Source organism: Artibeus jamaicensis, unplaced genomic scaffold, assembly GCF_021234435.1.
Source record: "Artibeus jamaicensis isolate MK-2021 breed Jamaican fruit bat unplaced genomic scaffold, CSHL_Jam_final contig_384, whole genome shotgun sequence".
NCBI lineage: Eukaryota > Metazoa > Chordata > Mammalia > Chiroptera > Phyllostomidae > Artibeus > Artibeus jamaicensis.
In genome coordinates, this window is record NW_026521810.1 from 6,789,882 (window position 1) to 6,810,643 (window position 20,762).

At 40.5% G+C, this 20,762-nt stretch overlaps 1 protein-coding gene across 6 annotated transcripts in view; it reads right to left on the bottom strand.

Annotated features, from left to right (window-relative positions):
- The window catches only part of NPHP1 (nephrocystin 1), an 83,507-nt gene that overhangs the window by 43,485 nt on the left and 19,260 nt on the right, over positions 1–20,762 (bottom strand). For 3 of the 6 annotated variants that reach the window (XM_053664704.1, XM_053664703.1, XM_053664702.1), the window contains 6 exons: positions 20,515–20,707; positions 17,340–17,441; positions 10,683–10,780; positions 10,321–10,363; positions 8,770–8,866; positions 5,248–5,342 (listed from right to left, as the gene is read on the bottom strand). In XM_053664704.1, coding sequence (XP_053520679.1) covers positions 5,248–5,342; positions 8,770–8,866; positions 10,321–10,363; positions 10,683–10,780; positions 17,340–17,441; positions 20,515–20,707 — 628 coding nt within the window. Of the gene's footprint in view, positions 1–5,247; positions 5,343–8,769; positions 8,867–10,320; positions 10,364–10,682; positions 10,781–17,339; positions 17,442–20,510; positions 20,708–20,762 lie in introns of all 6 variants that reach the window. The other 3 variants (XM_053664707.1, XM_053664705.1, XM_053664706.1) reach the window with 3 other exon arrangements.

Sequence of the window (20,762 nt, forward strand, 5' to 3'; positions counted from 1 at the left end):
CTACTATTCTTACCCTCCCCCCTATCTATTTTCTATCTACTGTCTATGCTACTTATTTTCTGTACCTTCTCCCCCCTTCTCCTCCTCCCACTCCCCTGTTGCTAACCCTCCATGTGATCTTCATTTCTATGGTTCCGCTCCTGATCTAGCTGTCCTCTTAGTTTGCTTTTGTTTTAGATGTGGTTGTTAATAACTGTGAGTTTGCTGTCCTTTCACTGTTCATCTTTTTTATCTTCTTTTTATTAGGTAAGTCCCTTTAACATTTCATATAATAAGGGCTTGGTGATGATGAACTCCTTGAATTTGATCTTATCTGAGAAGCACTTTATCTGTCCTTCCTTTCTAAATGAAAACTTTGCTGGGTAGAGCAATCTTGGTTGTAGGTCTTTGGTTTTCATGACTTGGAATACCTCTTTCCAGCCCCTTCTTGCCTGTAAGGTCTCTTTTGAGAAATCAGGTGACAGTCTGATGGGGACTCCTTTGTAGGTGACTGTCCCCTTAGCTCTTGCTGCTTCTGGTATTCTCTCCTTCATTTTAATCTTGGCTAATGTAATGATGATGTGCCTTGGTGTGTTCCTTCTTGGGTCCAACTTCTTTGGGACTCTCTGAGCTTCCTGGATTTCCTGGAAGTCTATTTCCTCTGCCAGAATGGGGAAGTTCTCTGTTATTATTTGTTCAAATAAGGTTTCCACTCGTGACTCTTCCCCTTCTGGTACCCCTATAATTCGAATGCTGGAACGTTTAAAGATGTCCTGGAGGTTCCTAAGCTTCTCCTCATTTTTCTGAATTCTTATTTCTTCATTCTTTTCTGTTTGATCATTTTTTTCTTCCTTCTGGTCCACTCCCTTGATTTGAGTCCCAATCTCCTTTCCATTACTATTGGTTTCCTTTGTATCACCATTCATTTCAATTAGTTTAGCTTCCATATGTTTCTCTAATTTGTGACTAAAATCAACCAGTTCTGTAAGGATCCTGATAACCAGTGTTTTGAACTGTGCATCTGAAAGATGGGGTATTTCTTCATCACTTAGATCGATCGGTTCTGGGGCTCTGAGTTGTCCGAGAGCCATTTTTGGTCTATTCGTGCCGTTAAGTAAGCGGAGCGAAGCCTTAGTTGTTTACCAGGACGGAGCGACCCAGGTCGCTGGTTTGTGACGCTGTGTGTGGGGGCATGGTCAGAGAGGGAGCAATGGTGGTCCTCTCTCCTAGCCCAGTCCGTCCAGTCCCACCACTCGCCCCGGGCCTGTTTATCCAATCGGAATTGTGCGAGCCTGCTGCCCTGAGCAGGCTCCCCTCCTCACTGGTTTATCCGCACGCACCTGCGCAACCCACCGCAGACAGCCCGCCGCGCCTCTTCCCTGTGTGCTCCCGTAGTTAGTCTGAGATCTGAGCCTTCGGCTGCTCGCACACCACCACACCACCCGTTTGGGGATTTTTTCTTGCCAACCTGCTCCGCTGCTGGCTTCGGTCCTCTTACCAGTTTAGCTGAGCATTTCGTTGTCTTCAGACTTCGTATTGTCAATTTTCTGTGTGGCTTGGTTGTGTTTATTATTGTTAAAAATAGTTGTTCTTAGATTTGGTTGTACACAGAGGCAAGGTGGTTCCACCTACACCTCCATCTTGGCGGAAATCCTAGGTACATTTTAAATAAATATTTATATTTAAAGTATTTGCATTTGGAGGTAAATACATAAGAATTGTGATTTAAAAAAAAAAAAACAGTCCATACTATCAGATAAAATGTGTGACCTGGCCCTGGAATCATGTACTCCAGGTTCCTTCACACAGTCCCTCCTCCACAGTGTGGGTTCAAGTAGATGCTCACAGCAACATTCACAGTATCCAGCTCCTCCTTCCTTTGAAGCAAGCACTTATCTACTTTGTCCCTTGGCTTCTCATACAAATGTTTTGACAGAGAGAATGTAAGAATGCACTGACCACTGGATGTGACTGTTCAGTTCTACTTCACAAGTCTAGTTCAGAATGTCAATAAATAAATTGGCATTTTTGTTTCTAATATCATAACACCTTCAATTTTTTAAAAGATTTTATTTATACTTATTTTTTAAAAGATTTTATTTATTTACTTTTAGAGAAGGGGGAAGGGAGGGAGAAAGAGAGAGAGAGAAACAGCCCACAACCCAGACATGTGCCCTGACTGGGAATTAAACCCACAACCTTTTGGTTTATAGGCCAGTGCTCAATCCACTGAGCCACACAAGCCAGGGTTACTTATTTATTTTTAGAGAGAGAGGAAAGAAGGGAGCAAGAAAGGGAAAAAAACATGGATGTGCAAGAGAAACACCAATTGGTTGCCTCTCACATATCCCCAACCAAGCACCTGGCCCGCAACCCAGGTATGTGCCCCAACTGGGAATCAAACAAGAGACCTCTTTCATCTCTGGAATGATGCCCAACCCACTGACCCACACCAGTCAGGGCAAACATCTTCAATTCTTTACATTCTGCTTTATGGTCATGGGTACTTCCTTTTAAATGGCTTATAATATTAAAAATAATACAAAAATTAAGCCTTTTCAACTTAAGATATGAGAGATGAGTAATCAGCTCTCTGGGTACAAGTTCATAAAATTAAATGCCATTTATTCTAGTACTAGCACACTAAACAGATCAAATACACCACCTCTGTTGACTTACAATAAAAGATATTTAATACAAAAAAGGTTCTAGACAATGTTTAGCTTGAGAGGAAAAAGGGCACAGCAATTCTAATTCTGTACATACCCTCAGCACAAAACCTGACCACACTGGGTCCTTTTATTCTTCCCCTGAAGTTCTGGGGGAGGAAGGAAGAAAAAGTGGAAGGTACACAGGAAAAGGGAGTGATGTGCACCAATGCAGTGTAGATCTGCTAAAAAGTTTGAGAGTAGACTTAAATATCAAGAGTATTTCCTACTTCAAATACTGGGGATACAGCAATCCTTTACTCCAAGCTGTCCCCACAAAAGTATATTCAGAAAGTACTCCTTCCTACATAATTAAAATAATATTATTTCTACTACTACTACTAGTGTGATGATACTAGCTACTATTTCCTGAGTTATTATCATGAGCCAGGCATTGTTATCTGCTCTTCACACATATAATTCTCGAAATAACACTATGTGGGAAGTATTATTATTATTCGCTTTTCCAGATGAAGAAATTGAGACAAGTACTGATTCTGATACGTACAGTTTCCTTTGTAACAATGGGAGAAGAGAGCACTGGAGAAGAGGAACAAAGTCACAAACCCAAGTTTTGTCTTAATGATGAAACCGTCACTGAGTATTTCAAAATCACAAACAGAAACCATTTATTTGTTTTTCATAATGCATTAATCAATTTATATGCATTATAGGCCCTTATACCAATAAGATATACTTGCAATCTTGACACAATCTGGAAAAGTTATAACTAGAGGGCACTTCCAACCAAGATGGAGGGGTAGGGAGACACACTTTGCCTCCTGGCACAACCAAAAGAAAGACAACAACAAATTTAAAAACAAAAAATAACCAGAACTGCCAGAAAATCAAACTGTATGAAAGTCCAACAACAAAGGAGTTAAAGAAGAAACATTCATCCAGACAGGTATGAGGGGTGGAGAGGACGTGCGACAAGGTGGAGGCTGAAGGACTGGGGTGGGCAAAGCGGCAGCTGGCAGACTGGGCAGTCCCACATTTGCATGCATATAAACTGGAAGGAACAACTGGGGAGTGAGCACAACCCAGGGTTTCAGAAAAATAAAGCCTCAAAACCTCTGACTCTAAAAACCTGTGTGGTTTGTAGCAGTGGGAGAAAATCCCAGCCTCACAGGAGAGTTCGTTGGATAGACCCACAGGGACCTAGAACGTACACAAGCCCACCCGCAGGGAATCAGCACCAGAAGGGCCAAATTTGCTTGTGGGTTGTGGGAGAAGTGACTGAAAGCCAGTGAGAGCTGAGCAGGCAGCACTGTTCCCTCTTTGACCCCTGCCCCACACGCAGGGCCACAACTCAGCAAAGTGAATTGCCCTGCCCTGGTTGAATATGCAAGGCTCCACCACTTACTACATGAAAGGCATCAAAATTTGGGCCATATTTTTCTATATGGCCCAAATGAAAGAGCAGATCAAAGCCCCCAAAATAGATCTAAGCAATGAAGATAGCCATCCTATTAAATGCAGAGTTCAAAACACTGGTAATCAGGATGCTCACAGAAATGGTTGAGTATGGTTGCAAAATTGAGGAAAAAGTGAAGGCTATAAAAAGTGAAATAAAAGAAAATGTACAAAGAATCGGCAATAACAGTAAGGAAACTGGGACTCAAATCAATGATTTGGAACAGAAGGAAGAAATAAACACTCGACCAGAACAGAATGAAGAAACAAGAATTCAAAAAAGTGAGGAAAGGATTAGGAACGTCCAGGACAACAAGCACTCTAACGTCTGAATCGTAGGGGTACCAGAAGGAGAACAAAAGTAAGAAATTAAAAAATTATTTGAAAAAATAATGAAGAAGAACCTCCCCAATCTGGGAAAAGAAATAGACTTCCAGGAAGTCCAGGAAGCTCAAAGAGTCCCAAAGAAATTGGACACACCCAAGGAGGAACACACCAAGGCACATCATCATTAAGTTATCCAAGACTAAAGATAAAAAGAATGTAATTTTAACTCCTTAACAGTTAAGGAGTAGTTACATTTATACAGTCCTAAAATTATTTCAGCTCTTTGAAGGCAACAGCAAGACTGATGTGGCCCCCAGTGAAAATGAGTTTGACACCCCTGCCCTATTATATGAAATGTTAATGGGACTTATCTAAGAAAAAGAAGATGATCAAAACTACAAACAGTAAAATGACAACAAATACACAACTATCAACAACTGAACCTAAAAAAACAAAAACAAAAACAAACTAAGCAAACAACTAGAACAGGAACAGAATCACAGAAATGGAGATCAATGGAGGGTTATCAATGGGGAGGGGGAGGGGATACAATTGGGGAAAAAAGTACAGGGAATAAGAAGCATAAATGGTAGGTACAAAATAGACAAGGGGAGGTTAAGAATAGTGTGGGAAATGGAGAAGCCAAAGAACTTATATATACAACCCATGGAGATGAACTAAGGTGGGGGAATGCTGGTGAGAAGGGGTTGCATGGCAGAGGGAAATAAAGGGGAGAAATAAAATGGGACAACTGTAATAGCATAATCAATAAAATATATATATTTTTAAAAAGTTGTAACTTAGTTCTGGTACTTACTGTGCCTGTCTTAGCATCCCACATGAGATCTCTGAAGGCCAGCTGTGAAGGAGTGAGCTCTGGCTGTAAGAAGTAACTTGCTTGAAATTGATTCCCTGCAAAAATAATTTTCCTTTACTCTCTTACAAAAAAAGGAGGGGCCATAAAACTCAAAACCAAAAATCCATGATGTTATGCTATCAACTTAGGAAATAGAAATCTAAAAAGCTGGACGCTTCCTGGGAATAGACTTCCTAAGACAGAGGCACCAACAGAGATTTACACACAAAAACAAGACAGGAAACACAAAGAAGAAGCACATAAGAGCTGATCTCCAAGCAGCTTTAAGAAAGACCCAAAAGTGCCCTGGCTGGTGTGCTCAGTGGATTGAGCATGGGCTGTGAACCAAAGGGTCGCCAGTTCAATTCCCAGTTGGGGCACATACCTCTGTTGTGGACCTGGTCCCCAGTGGGGGCCACGTTAAAGGCAACCACACACTGATGTTTCTCTCCCTCTCTTTTTCCCTCCCTTCCCCTTCTCTAAAAAATAAATAAATAAAACCTTTAAAATTTTTAAAAATTCTTTTGGGGTCTTTCTTTAGACCCAAAAGGCTCTTAGGTCAATAACATGGCCTGTGATGAAGACGATCCATTCAAATATTTTTATAAAATGCAGAAATCTGTAAACACAATTTAGAAACTAAGAAAACTATGTAATTATTAACTTGACTTAACAGAAACCATTTTTATACTGTTCTCCCATGCCTTAGTCATGGAGAATACTTGTTACTAAACCATATATTCATTTGCAAAGTCACCTTTCAGTCCCTACTCTGTGCCAGGTACCACTCCAGGACCCACAATACAAATGTGAACTGAGACTTCTGCCAACATGGAGGCATAGGTGGAGACACCATGCTTTCTCTCACAATCAAGTTTAGAGACAACTAAATATTAGCAACAGAAAACACAGCCAGAACACAGAAAATTGAACTTGTCAGAAGTCTGATAACAACAAATTCTTCAGCCTGACCAGTAAGAGGGGCGAAACCAGCAGCTGTTGGAGCGGGGTTGCACAGAAAAACTCGGTCAGACGGACTCGGGCGCGCAGAACCTGGGTACAGGGTTGGACCTAGTAAGCAACTCAGCGAGCGACCTCGGGGAAACAGCGAGGGAGCAGGGCTGCGGGTTGACTGTGGTCCCGCATTCGTGCGTGGATAGACAAGCATGGGAGTGGGCGGTGAGACTACGGTACTGAGCAGGCCCCATGGTGAGCGTTACCAGAGGGCGCCGCCATTTCCCTGCTCTGACCCCGCCTCCACATACAACGAACGTCATAACCCAGCGACCTGAGTGGCCCGCCCTGGTGAACCACCTAAAGTTCTCCTCACCCAGCGGCTCGAAACAGCAGAGGGGGGTCTCCATTTCTCCACTCTGACCACGCCCCCACATACAGAGTCACAACCCAGCCACCTGGGAGTCCAAGGCTCCACTCCTCAGACTTAACGGGCGCGAACAGACCAAAAATGGCTCAAGAAGATCTCAAAGCCCCAGAGCCTATAAATCTAAGCGATGAAGAAATAGCAAAACTCTCAGACGCACAGTTTAAAACACTGGTGATCAGGATCCTCACAGAACTGGTGGATTATAGCCACAAATTAGAGAAACTTATGAAGGCGAAACTAATGGAAATGAATGGAATTGCACAGGGAACCAATAGCGATGAAAATGAAACTGGGACTCAAATCAATGGAGTGGACCAGAAGAAAGCAAATAATGGCCAAACAGAAAAGAGTCAAGAAGCAAGAATTCAAAGAAATGAGGAGAGTCTTAGGAACCTCCAGGACATCTTTAAACGCTCCAACATCCGAATTATAGGGGTACCAGAAGGGGGAAAGGAACAGCCACCAGTGGAAAACTTATTTGAACAAATAATAAAGGAGAATTTCCCCAATCTGGCAAAGAAAATAGGCTTCCAGGAAAACCAGGAAGCTCAGAGAGTCCCAAAGAAGCTGGACCCAAGAAGAAACACACCAAGACACATCATCATTACATTAGCCAAGATTAAAATGAAGGAGAGAATCCTAGAAGCAGCAAGAGATAAGGGGACAGTCACCTACAAAGGACTTCCTATCAGACTGTCAGCTGATTTCTCAAAAGAGACCTTACAGGCAAAAAGGGGCTGGAAAGAGATATTCCAAGTCATGAAATCCAAAGACCCACAACCAAGATTGCTCTATCCAGCAAAACTTTCATTTAGAATGGAAGGACAGGAGTTCATCATCACCAAGCCCTTATTATATGAAATGTTAAAGGGACTTATCTAAGAAAAAGAAGTTAAAAAACCTGAACAGTGAAAGGATAGCAAACTCACAGTTATTAACAACCACACCTAAAACAAAAGCAAACTAAAAGGACAGCTAGATCAGGAGTGGAAACATAGAAATGAAGTTCTCAAGGAGGGTTAGCAACAGGGGAGTAGAGAAGGGGGGAGAAGGTACAGAAAACAAGTAGCATAGACAGTAGATAGAAAATAGATGGGGGGGCAAGAATAGTATGGGAAATATAGAATCTAAAGAACTTGAGACACATGGTCATAAACTAAAGGAGGGGTAATGGTGGGGACGGGGGGTAGGGTGGAGGGGAATGAAGGGGGGAATAGAACTGTAATGGCATAATCAATAAAAAATAAATAATTAAATAAATAAATAAACAAATGTGATCTGAGAACTACAGCCCTGACCCCCTTCATTTATGATGGAGTGGGGGCATCATCATCATTTAAAAAATAAGTAGACAAGAGAATAAGTAAGATCATTATAAGCTGACTTAGACCCACAAAGGGTGCTCAGGTGGACAGGAATAGAGGGAACCTACATTACTTACGGAAAGTGTCTATAGGTAGGTGGAATTAACCAAGACCCAAAGGAAGAGGAGGAGCAGGCCTTCAAGGGAGCTGAGAAGAGCTTCCCAGCAGAGGAACCTCAAAGCAGCCTTTCCACAGATAACTCCACAACTCAGGGTATCAGAGCAGCTTCCCTCATCATCACCCTTCTTTAAAATAGGTTTATGGACAAATGTTGTCAAGTACTGGAAATCCAAGAGCAAGTAAGAAAACAGAAAAACTGAATGGAGGTAAGTCTTTGGAAAAGGGAAAAGGAAGCTTCACCTAGAAATGGATGGGGCTGGGGAGGCTGGTTCTCCAAGGTAGGAGGAATTAGGCATGTCAGTACCACTAATGAGGGAAGAAACAATGGGTACAGGGACAGGCTGAAGATACAAAAGGCTGGCAAGTAAGAGCCAAGTCTTTGAAATAAAGAAAAGGGGCTGGAGCCCAAAGCACAGGAAGACAGGCCAGCCTCGGACAGGATCAGGGGTCCTTCCTCCACTCTCACAGGAAAGATGAGGCAAAGATGAGCACCAGTGAGATGTGAGGTTTAACATCTTTTTAAACAAAACAACTTGTTTTGTCTAAAACAAAGAAACCAGAGGCAAAGATTGACTGTTTAACTGAAGGTCTGTGGTGAATGCAGACACCTGTTACCTTCCTCCAGAAGCTGGAAGAGCGTGGAAGGCCTGAACCCGGCAGGAATGGCTCCCATCGTTGTCAACACATCAACAGTGTTGATCTGCTGAACATGCTAAAAACAAATCAATGTGCTGTTTTCATTCATGTTTCCCTCACCTATTGTCTTTATCACTATAGCAACTGCAACCCCAAAAAGGAAAACACAAATGTACAGATATTAGTGGACTAACACAGCAATTTAACCCCAAATTCCTAAATGGAGGCCATCACTGAATCCTGGCGTCTCCCAAGGACCTAAGACCCGAGCCATGCCCAGTGGGCAGAGCTCTGTGCTCCTGCACATCCCTCATCAAATGTCCCTCCTCCTGTCCCAAGCCACAGTGTACTGTCATGTAACAGATGAGTTTATATCGTGAGTTGATATGCACTGACAATTTAATGGGTTTTTGTATACATATGTTATGGGTGTGTATATGTATACATACAAACACACACACATCTGTCCAGAAAAAGTCCAGACATCGTTAATATAACAATAAGGGTTTGCATGATGTCAATGTAACCTGGCAGGTAAGGACAGTGGACTGGAATGCACATGTGTAAACATGCATGAATAATGACGACTTCACTGTGCTAGTCAGTGGAGGTGGTAGATGCCATTGAGCATGTGTACTGTGTGGCCGTGACATTCAAAATGACTGAGCAAGTAGAGCAACAAATTTTGTGTTAAGCTTGAAGATTCCTCTGTGGAAACTATTCAGGTGATTCAGAAGGCTGCAGCTATGGGCAACTGGTGATTAGCAGCTTCATCATGACAATGCGCCTGCTCACGCGTCATGTCTTGTGTGGGGTTTTTTGGTGAAACATAAAATCACCAAGGTGACTCAGACCCTCTACAGCCCAGATCTGGCACCTTGCCAACTACTGGCTTTTTCCAAAACTAAAATCACCTTTGAAAGGGAAGAGATTTCAGACATTGCTGAGATTCAGGAAAATATGATGGGGCAGCTGATGGCAACTGGGAGAACTGTGTGAGGTCCCAAGGTGCCTACTTTGAAGGGGACTTGGGCACCACTGTCCTGTGTACAATGCTTCATATACACCTTCTGGTATATATATACATACACACACACACACTCATGAGCCCCAGGATAAAAAGTCAGAAAAACAGTTACCAAACTGTTAATGGTGGTTACTTATGCAGGGAGTAAATTTCATGTTATTATGTAATTTTTTTAATGTTAGGATTATGAATAATTTCTTACTTTTTGGAGATTTCTGGAATTTTTCATATTAACTAAAATTTAACAGCAGTGTTTACCCAAATGATAGAAAATTCAGGTAGAATCAGTGAGAGATATTACCAAGCCCTCAAATCTACTCTTCTTAGAGAAAAGACCTGATGGGAAATGCTACTTGGAGCACAGGCTTACTAAGCCACAAGTGCATGTTTTGTGCTCTGGACGATGCTATCTTCCAAAGTCCCTATCTGGTTTTGAATCTGAACTCTAGCAGAACTCTAAGGTAACAGAGCAAGACATCATTGACAAGTGAGGAGATACCAACCTCCGAGAGAGTTTTTCGAACAGTACTCCAATGAGAATCAGTTCTGGGAGACAAAACAGCAAGGTGAGTACACAGACAGGTTACACCTATTCACCTAGTTAGGGAACTTCATTAATCAAAGAACAAAGTACATAACTGTCAGTAAGTTCCGAAAACCTAACAGTATTCAAATGAACCAAAATAGAATAATCACAGAATTAAAGCGGTGATGATCTTTAAGCAAATAGTTATATGAAAAGCACTGTTCACAAACTGCAAGTTGTCTCCACTGCAAAAAATTCTTGAATTATTTACAATGGTAAAAATAAACAAAGTTCCCTAAATCTTTTATCTGACTTTGATATTCCCTCAGGCCTTTGTACCTTTGTTTAACTTGTGTTCCTTCTGCTGTCTCATCCCTCAACGCCACATCTCCTTCACTGCCTTCTTCACTTGATTCTGGGCCTTCTTTATGACAGGGCTGAAAAATGATTGAAATATGAGGTGCTTTTTCACATATTATAAAAATAAACCAATAAAAAAACTTTCAGAAAGACTCAAGTGTAGAGGGAAATTTACATGATGGGCACATCAAAACTCAGTGGGAACCCTGACCAACATGGCATGGCTGGTTAGAGGGTAATCCCACAAACCAAAAGGTCTCTGGTTGATTCCTGGTCAGGGCACATGCCTGGGTTGCAGATTTAGTCCCCAGCTGGGGCACATACAAGAGGCAACCAATTGATGTTTTTCTCTCACACTGATGTCTCTCTCTCTCCTCTCTCCCTTCTCCACTCTCTAAAATTAAAAATAAATAAAATCTTTTAAAAAAAATTAGTGGGGAAAAGATTTCAACACATGGTTGATCACTTCACTGTTTGAATAAATACATGGATAGAGACTGAGAGTAAGTTTAATCAAAATTAATTCCAGATGGAATATACTCAAATAAAAACAAAGAAGTAAAGGCAGAAATAAAAGAACTCTGAAAGCATTAGAAGAAAATAATCCTGAGATGGGGAAGTCCTTTCCAATTACAGATCTTTGTAGAGGTCTGTAAAAGTCCATATATGCTGTCTACTGATGAATCTCCACCTCTTCTTTTCTAACAGAATCCTTCATGTTAGCATGGAGCTGGTGAAAAGATTAGTTTCCAGTCCCTCCTTGCAGCTAGTTGTTGAAAAGAACTAAATTCTTTTTGTAAATTATATTTTATTGATTATGCTATTATAGTTGTCCCAATTTTTTCCCCTGTGCCCCCCTCCACCGACTACCCCCAGTCACTCAGGCCATCCCCACACTTCTATTCTTGTCCATGGGTCATGCACATAAGTTCTCTGGCTTCTCCATTTCCTATGCTGTACTTTACATCCCCATGACTATGCTGTAACCACCAATTTGTGCTTCTCAAACCCTTTGCCTTTTCACCTATTCTCCCAATCCTCCTCCCATCTGGCTGCCATCACCATTCTCCATATCTATGATTCTGTTTCTGTTCTGCTTGTTTGCTTAGTTTGTTTTTTAGATTCAATTGTTGATGGATATGTAATTATTGCCATTTTACTGTTCATAGTTTTGGTCTTCTTTTTCTTAAATAAGTTCCTTTAACATTTCATATAATAGTGGTTTGGTGATAATGAACTCTTTTAGCTTTTTCTTCTCTGGGAAGGTCTTTATCTGCCCTTTGATACTAAATGAAAGCTTGCTGGGTAGAGCAACCTTGGCTGTAGGCCTTTGCTTTTCATCATTTCAAATATTCCTTGCCAGTCCCTTTCTAGACTGCAAAGTTTCTTTTGAGAAATCAGCTGATGGTCTTATGGGAACTCCCTTGTGGGAAACTACCAGCTTTTCTCTTGCTGCTTAAAAATTTTTCTTTTAATTTATTTCTTTTTGAGGGAGAGAAACATCGATGTACAAGAGATACATTGATCAGTTGCCTCTCGCACACCCCCAACTGGGAGCCTGGCCCACAACCCAGACATGTTGCCCTGACTGGGAATCAAACCAGCAACCCCTCAGTAAGCAGGCTGGCGCTTAATCCACTCAGCCACACCAGCCAGGGCTCTCTTGCTGCTTTTAAGATGCTCTCTTTATCTTTAATCTTTGGCATTTTAATGTTGATGTGACTTGGTGTGGGCCCTTTTCCTGGACTTGTATGTCTGTTGTCTTCACCAAGTTAGAGAAGTTTTCTGTCATTATTTTTTCAAATAGATTTCCAATTTCTTGCTCTCTCTCTTCTCCTTCCAGCACTGCCCTGATGCAAATGTTGGTACACATGAAGTTGCCCCAGTGGCTCCTTACACTATCCTCGTTGTTTTGGCTTCTTTTTTCTTCTTGTTTTCTGATAGTTATTTTTTGGTTCTTTATGTTCCAAGTCACTGATTTCATTCTCAGCTTCATCCACTCTACTGCTGATTCCCTGTAAACTGTTCTTTATTTCAACTAGTATTTCCTTCATTTGTGACTAGACATTTTTTATGCGAAGGTTCTCACTAAGTTCCTTGAGCATCCTTATAACCAGTGTTTTGAACTCTGCATCTGATGGAGACTGCTTATCTCCATTTGCAGTTCTTTTTCTGGAGTTTTGATCTGTCCTTTCATTTGGGCCATGTTGCTTTGTCTCCTCATTTTGGCAGCCTCTCTATATTTGTTTCTATGTATTAGATAGAGCTGCTATGACTCCCTGTCTTGGTAGTGTGGACTAATGTAGAAAGTGTCCTATAGAGTCCAGTGGCACAGCCTCCCCTATCACCCAAGCTAGGTAGTTGAGGTGTGCCTTCTGTGCGGGTTGAGTACATACTCCTCTTATAGTTGAGCCTTGATTTCTGTTGCCACGCCAATGGGAGTGATTTACCCAGGCCAATGAGCTGCATGCAAGAACCGGCTGTGATCACTGACCACCAACCTCTACCCTCTGTAGAGAATCAGTTGTGCATGGGCTTCCTCCACAGAACAGGGCTTAATTCAGCAGGACTCACTTCAGCTGGACTCTGGTGCCCCTTGTGTTCTGTCTTGGGCCACTTGGCATAAGCTATAACACAAGCAGCAGCTGGCTGCTTCTTGTGGTGAGCTTGGAAGTGCCCGAGCAAGGACAGGCTGTGAATCAATGCCAGCTGCTGCTAGTGCAGGGCCTGGGACCACTTAGCAAAGTAGAGGGGCTTGCTGAGGCCAGCTGCTGCTTGTTTGAGAGGATTTAGGAAGATCAGAATCATGTGCCAAGACAAGTCACTTGTATGGAAAAGGCACTGTTAACCACTTAGGTGAGCAGGTAAGTTGGGTGGGGTGGAGACTTAGGAAATCCCCAGGGCAACACTAACAGTGTGAACCAGGTTGATGGAGTCTCTGATATGGTGCCCGCCATACTCTGTGCCTCTTTAGGGGGAGGGTTCAGACAGGAGCAATAGCCTCTGCCAGCAGTTCTGTCTTGGAGAAAGCTGGCCCCCAGCTCTCACCCTGATGCCAGACTTCAGTTCCTCCCTGTATACCACTGGTACCTTTCCATCTGCTGCCCAGGTGCTGGAGCTCAGTGGGAGTGAGTCTGAGTAACTCTGTGCACAGGCCCGTTAAGAGGAACTGCCTGGGAATCCAGCAGTTACTTCTACTGACACAATCTCCACTGGTTTTTACATCCAGAAGCCACAGGAACTTTTCTTCCAGGTACTGGAACCCTGGGCTGAGTGGCCTCATGTGGGGCTGGGACCCCTCACTCCTGAGATATCCCTCACAATTTTTATCTACCACATGATTTTTATCTGCCACACATGAGTGTGGGACCAGCCCAATCCACATCTCTGCGTGTCTGCCCCTCCTGCCAATCTGGATGGATGTGGTTTCTTCCTTAATTCCATGGTTGTGGGATCTCCATTCAACTTGATTTCTGCAAGTTCTGAGCGATGGTTGTTCTGTAGTTTAGTTGTAACTTTGATGTGTTTGTGTGATGAGGCCATCCATGTTTACCTAGGCTGCCATCTTGGAGATCTGGATCTTATATCCTTTATTAATTTCAATTTTGAGAAATTTCACACTCTGGCAGTAGCATTTTGCAAAGCACTTCCACCTCTGCCTCTGTCCTTACCTCCGCTCCAGGCACTCCAAACCAAAAAGAACTAAATTCTGATCAAGATATAATTGGAATTTTTTTGTGTAACTTCCAGGAAATGGTTTCAAAAAAGATGGCAGCTCAGGCCTTTTGACCTCATGTTCCCCTTTCCTTCTCTTTTGCTGCCTGGAATCATTTAAAGATCTAGCAGCCAACTTAAACCACAGAGTTACCCCTGGAAGAGCTGTCCCCCACCTAACCACAGAGTGAAACATTACATGGGGTCTCAGCACCCTTTGACTGCTGCCTCCACACTTCTGCCTTGTGCGACAGAAACGTGCTTCTACCTTATTTAAGCCACTATCTGGGGATCTCTTGTAACTCAGAGTGGAAGCTAATCACAGCTTCCTTGCCACATAATTGGTAGCCATTATAAGTTGGAAATAACCTAAAAGTCCATCTCTATGAAGCTGGAATACTGTTCTACCATCGACACAGCTGATATAGACCTGGACTATGCAATATAGCAGCTACTTGCCACCTGTGGCTGCTGACACTTGAAATGTGATTCCTTCAAACTGAGATGTGCCACTTAAGTATAAAATACACATTAGAATTTAAGGATGTAGCATAAAAGGGGAAGCATTTTTAGCATTAATTATATGTTGAAATGACAATATTTTTGATGTACTGAATAATATAAAATATATTATTAAAATCTCACCCATTTCTTTTTACTTTTTAAAATTGTGTAATATAATGCAAAATATACAGTTGGTCTTTATTGCCAGTTCTTGGCAACAGTCTTAAACCTCTCTGGAATTTCCTGAGTGACAGGAGTGTCTTTTGCTCTTCACAACACACCCTTTCAACCACATTCGAGGTTACGCTAATCAGGTGGTGAGATGCTGGCTGCCTTAAAAACCAACCCTGGGATTAAAGGTTTGAACATTTTTTTTTTCTGCTTGGGTGTGAGGTGGGGGAGCTTCAAATTCCTTGTAAGGATGCTTTATTATTTATTTATTTATTCCCATTTAGTCCCCTTATACCCCTCACCTCCCTCAATTACCACTCTGTTATCCGTGTCCATGAGTCCTTTTTCCTTTTGGCTCAATCCCTCCACCCTCAACCCTCCACTCCCACAGCTGTCATCCTGCTCTCTATCTATGATATGAGTCTGTCTCTGTTTTGCTTATTAGTTCAGTTTGTTCATTAGATTCTATATATGAATGAAATCATGGTATTTGTCTTTCTCTGACTGGCTTATTTCACTTAGCATGTTCTCCAGGTCCACCTACACTGTTGCAAAGGTAACATTTTCTTCTTTTTTACAACCAAGTAGTATTCCATTGTGTAAATATCCCATAGTTGTTTATCTACTCATCTACTGTTAAACACTTGGGCTGCTTTCATATCTTGGCAATTGTAAGTAACACCACAGTGAATATAGGGGTGCTTACATTCTTTAAAATTAGTGTTTTGGGTTCCTTTGGATATATTTTCAGAAGTGGGATCACTGGATTAAAAGGTGGATCCATTTTTAATTTTTTGAAGTCTCTCCATACTGCTTTCCACAGTTGCTGCACTAATCTGCACTCCCACCAACAGTGCACTGGGGTTCCCCTTTCCCCAGATCCTTGCCAGCACTTGTTGTTTGTTGATTTATTGATGATGGCCATTCTGACAGGTGTGAGATAATATCTCATTGTGGTTTTAATTTGCATTCTTCTGATGATTAGTGATGTTGAGCATCTTTTCATATGTCTGTTGGTCATCTGTATGTCCTCTTTGGAGAGTGTTTATTCAGGTCCTTTACCCATTTTTTAATTGGGTAAAGCACTGGAACTTTTATCACAGCCTCCCACCTTCAGATAGGGTAAAAAAGCTGGAATTAAACTCAAACACCAATGGTCAAGAATTTAATCTCATGCCTATGTAATAAAACCTCCATAAAAACTCCAAAAACAATAGGGTTTAAGGAGCTTCCAGTCTGGTGACCACTTTGAAGTGCTGGCAGGATGGCCCCAGAGCATCAGTGGAAGACCCAAGTCCTAATCCCTCCATCTCTCAATACCTCTCCCTACCTGCACCTATTCCATGTGGCTCTTCCTGAGTCGGGTCCTTCATAATAACATAATAAATACAAGTAAGGTGTTTTACTGGACTCTGTGAGTTCCTCTAGCAAATTATTGAACCTCAGGAAGGGTGTGGGAACCCCTGTATCTTGCTATGGCTGGTCACTTACAAATACAAGTGGTCCCTGGGACTCGTGACTGGCATCTAAAGTAGGGCAGTTTGTAGGATCGTGCCTGTAACTTAAGGAGCCTGCACTAACTCTAAGAGTTAGTGTCACCATTAAATTGAACTGTTGGAAACCTGGTTGGTTTTAGACAACTGGTATGGAAAACAACACATATTTGTTATCAGGAAAAAAACCCACATAGTTGGTATTAGAAGTGGTGTCAGAAAAAAAGACATTGCAGTGTTGGTTATGAGAAAATTTTAAATTACAATTTGTTGTTTGTATTAGAGATCTATTGGCCAGCACTGACCCAGACAGATTGATTATATATTTTGGCAAAGAAAATGACCATGTTATATCATAAAACACAAAAAACAATAAATTACAAACATGAGTGTATAGTATGTTCATATCCTATTACAGGATCACATATTTGTAGAAGTTAACACAAAGTTAACTGTAGTTTTGTTTTACAACAAATAATAAACATTTATTAATTTTTATGATCAGTACCAATCCACCAAGCATATTCATTGTGAAATAACATTCTAGGGCTTACCTGGATGACAGTAATCACAGGTCCCAGGACTATTAACACACAGTATTTTCCCCAAGCCCTACCTACCCCTCAAAAATTAAAGCAAATTCTGTACCTCAAGTCATTCACTAGTCAGTTAATCCAAGAATACAGGTTAATTTTTTTGAAAAATGAACAAATGTTGAAGAAGGAAAAGGAAAGAATAAACAACAAACACTAACCTCCAGGTAGGTTCTGGGAACAAGACCTTTGTCTCCTTTGGCATTCTTACCCATCCACCAACCATCAGGGTTTTTTTCAATTATATGGAGAATTTCCCCTTTCTTAAAGCAAAACAAAGTAAACAACATTTAAAATTCAATTTTACCCCTAAAATAAGAATTATCAATATTAAAACTATTTTAATATAATGAAGGATAAAAATCATATGACATCAAGAGATGCAAAAAAAAGCATTGACAAAATCTAATACCTATTTATGACAAAAACTCTCAGAAAAATGGGAATAGAGGGAAAGTACCTCAACATAATAAAGGCCGTATATGACAACCCACAACTAACACCACTCAATGGGGAAAAGCTAAAAGCACTTCCATTAAGATCAGAAAAAAGACAAAGATTCCACTTTTACCACTCTTACTCAACATAGTACTGGAAGTCCTAGCCACAGAAATCACATAAGAAGAAGAAATAAAAGGCATCCAGATTGGAAAGGAAGAAGGAAAACTGTCATTACTTGCAGATGACATGATACTTTACACAGAAAACCCAAAAGACTCCACCAAAAAACTACTAGAACTGATAAATGAATTCAGTAAAGTACCACAGTTTAAAATAAATATTCAAAAATCAGTTGCATTTTTATACACCGATAATGAACTATCAGAAAGAGAAACTAAGAAAATAATCCCATTCATAATTGCATCATAAAGGACCTAGGAAAAAATTTAACCAAGGGGATAAAAGGCCTATACTCAGAAAATTATAAGACATTGAAGAAAGAAAATGAAGAAGAGCCCTGGCCACGTAGCTCAGTTGGTTAGAGCACTGTCCCAATATGCTAAGGTTGAGGGTTTAATCGCTGATCAGGGCACATACAAGAATCAACCAATGAATGCATAAATAAGTGAAACAACAAATTAGAGTCTCTCTCTCTCTCTCTCTCTTTTTCTCTCTCTGAATTCCCCCTTCCTCCCTCCCCCTTCCTCTTGCTCTCTAACATCAATATATATTTTAAGAAATTAAAGAAAGTACAAATAAATAGAAGCATATACTGTGCTCATGGATAGGCAGAACTAACATCATTAAAATATCCATACTTCTCAAAGCAACCTATAGATTCAATGCAATCCCAATGAAAATGCCAATGGAGTTTTTCACAGAACTGGAAAAAATAATCCCAATATTAATATGGAAGCACAAAAGACCCCAAATACCCATAGCAATCTTAAGGAAGAAAATCAGAGATACCTGATATAAGCTGTACTATAAAGCTACAGCAATCAAAAACAGCATGGTACTGGTATAAGAACAGACACATAGATCAATGGGGCAGAGTAGAAAGCTCAGAAATAAACCCATGACTATATGGTCAATTGATATATGTAAAAGGAGGCAAGAACATACAATGGGGTAAAGACAATATATTCAATAAGTGGTGTTGGGAAAACTAGACAGATACATTAAAAAAAAATAGTCCACCTTCTTACACCAAACAGAAGGATAAACTCAAAACAGATTAAAGACTTAAATGTAAGACTTGAAACCAGAACCTCCTAGAAAAAAACACAGGCAGTAAAATCCCTGACATAGCTTGTAGCAATATTTTTTCTGCTATATCTCCTTGAGCAAGGAAAACAAAAGAAAAGATAAACATATGGGCCTACATAAAACTAAATGTTTTTTCACAGCAAAGGAAACCATCAATGAAAGGAAAAAACAACCATTTGAATAGGAGAAGATAACTGCCAATGGTACATCTGATAAGGGGTTAACATTCAAAATTTATAAAGAACTCCTAAAACTCAACACCAATAAAACAATCATATTAAAAAATGGGCAGAGGACCTGAATAGACACTTCTCCAAAGGGAATATACAGATGGCCAATGGACATATGAAAAGATACTCAATATCACTAATCATAAGAGAAAAGCAAATTAACATTACAATGAGATATCACCTCACACCTGTCAGAATGACTGTCATCAATAAATCAACAAATAACAAGTGTTGGTGAGAATGTGGAGAAATGGGAACCCTTATACACGGTTGGTGGGAATGCAGATTGGTACAGCCATTGTGGAAAACAGGATGGAGGGTCCTCAAAAAAATTAAAAATTTAACTGCCTTATGACCCAGTGATTCCACTTGTGGGAATATGTATTAAAAAATCCAAAACACTAGTTCAAAAGAATATATGCACTTTTATGTTCATTGCAGGATTATTTACAACAACCAAGATATGAAAGCAATCCAAGTGCCCACCAAAAGATGAATGGATAAAAAAGCTGTTATACATATGTATAACTCCTGGAATAATCCTCAGCCATAAAAAAGAACAAAATCTTACTATTTGCAATAGCATGGATAGACCTAGAAGGTATTATGCTAAGCGAAATAAGCCAGTAAGAGAAAGACAAATACCATATGATTTCACTTACAGGTGGAATCTAAAGAACAAAATAAATAAAACAAAATTGAAACAGATTCATACACACAGGGAACAGACTAATGATTTCCAGAGGGGAGGGGTTGGAGGACTGGGTGAAAAAGTCAAAGGGATAAAGAAGTACAAAGTGACAGTTACAAAATAGTCATGGGGCCCTGGTCACTTTGTAAAGTATATGATTGTCTAATCACTATGCTATCCCTCTCAAATAATAATACAAAATAGCCCTGGCTGCTGCGGCTCAGTATATTGAGTGCCAGCCTGCAAACCAAAGTGTCCCCCATTCAACTCCCAGTCAGAGCACATGCCTGGGTTGCAGGCCAGTTCCCTGGAGGGAGCATGACAGAGGCAACCACAAACTGATGTTTCTTTCCCTCTCCCTTCCCCTCTCTAAACATTAATTATTAATTAATCTTAAAAATACAAAATAATATTAAATATAAACTTTAACTGAAAAATAATATTTAAAAAATAAAGTCTTAAAGGAAATAAATAAATAAGTAGAAGAATATTGCTCTTTTACCATTTTACTACCATGTAAATTTGGTAAAAAATTCATGACTCTTCTTATTAAATCATTACTATTTCTTATTTTATTTAAAGACATTGAGTGTTCAAAAACTTATTATCAGGAATATGTAACATAGGCTTAAAGATAGAGTTTCCTTATCCTGTTAGATATGCAAACTGATTTTGAGGTTAAGTTCTGGTCTTGTTTCTACCTGCCTTAAATGTAAGATCCCCAGTCTGCTGACCAGTAAAATCTCCAACAGCAATGTATTCATTTTCTTGTTTCTCTTCCTCTCCCATTTCTTCTTCTTCCCCATCACTTTCTTCACTTTCTTCATCATCGTCGTCATCTTCTTCATCTTCTTCAGCAAAAGCATCATCTTCCTCTCTTTCAGTTAGTGCCTCAATTCTGCAAAAAAATAATCCTATGACAAGAGTCACGTGAAATGACACTTATAACAAGC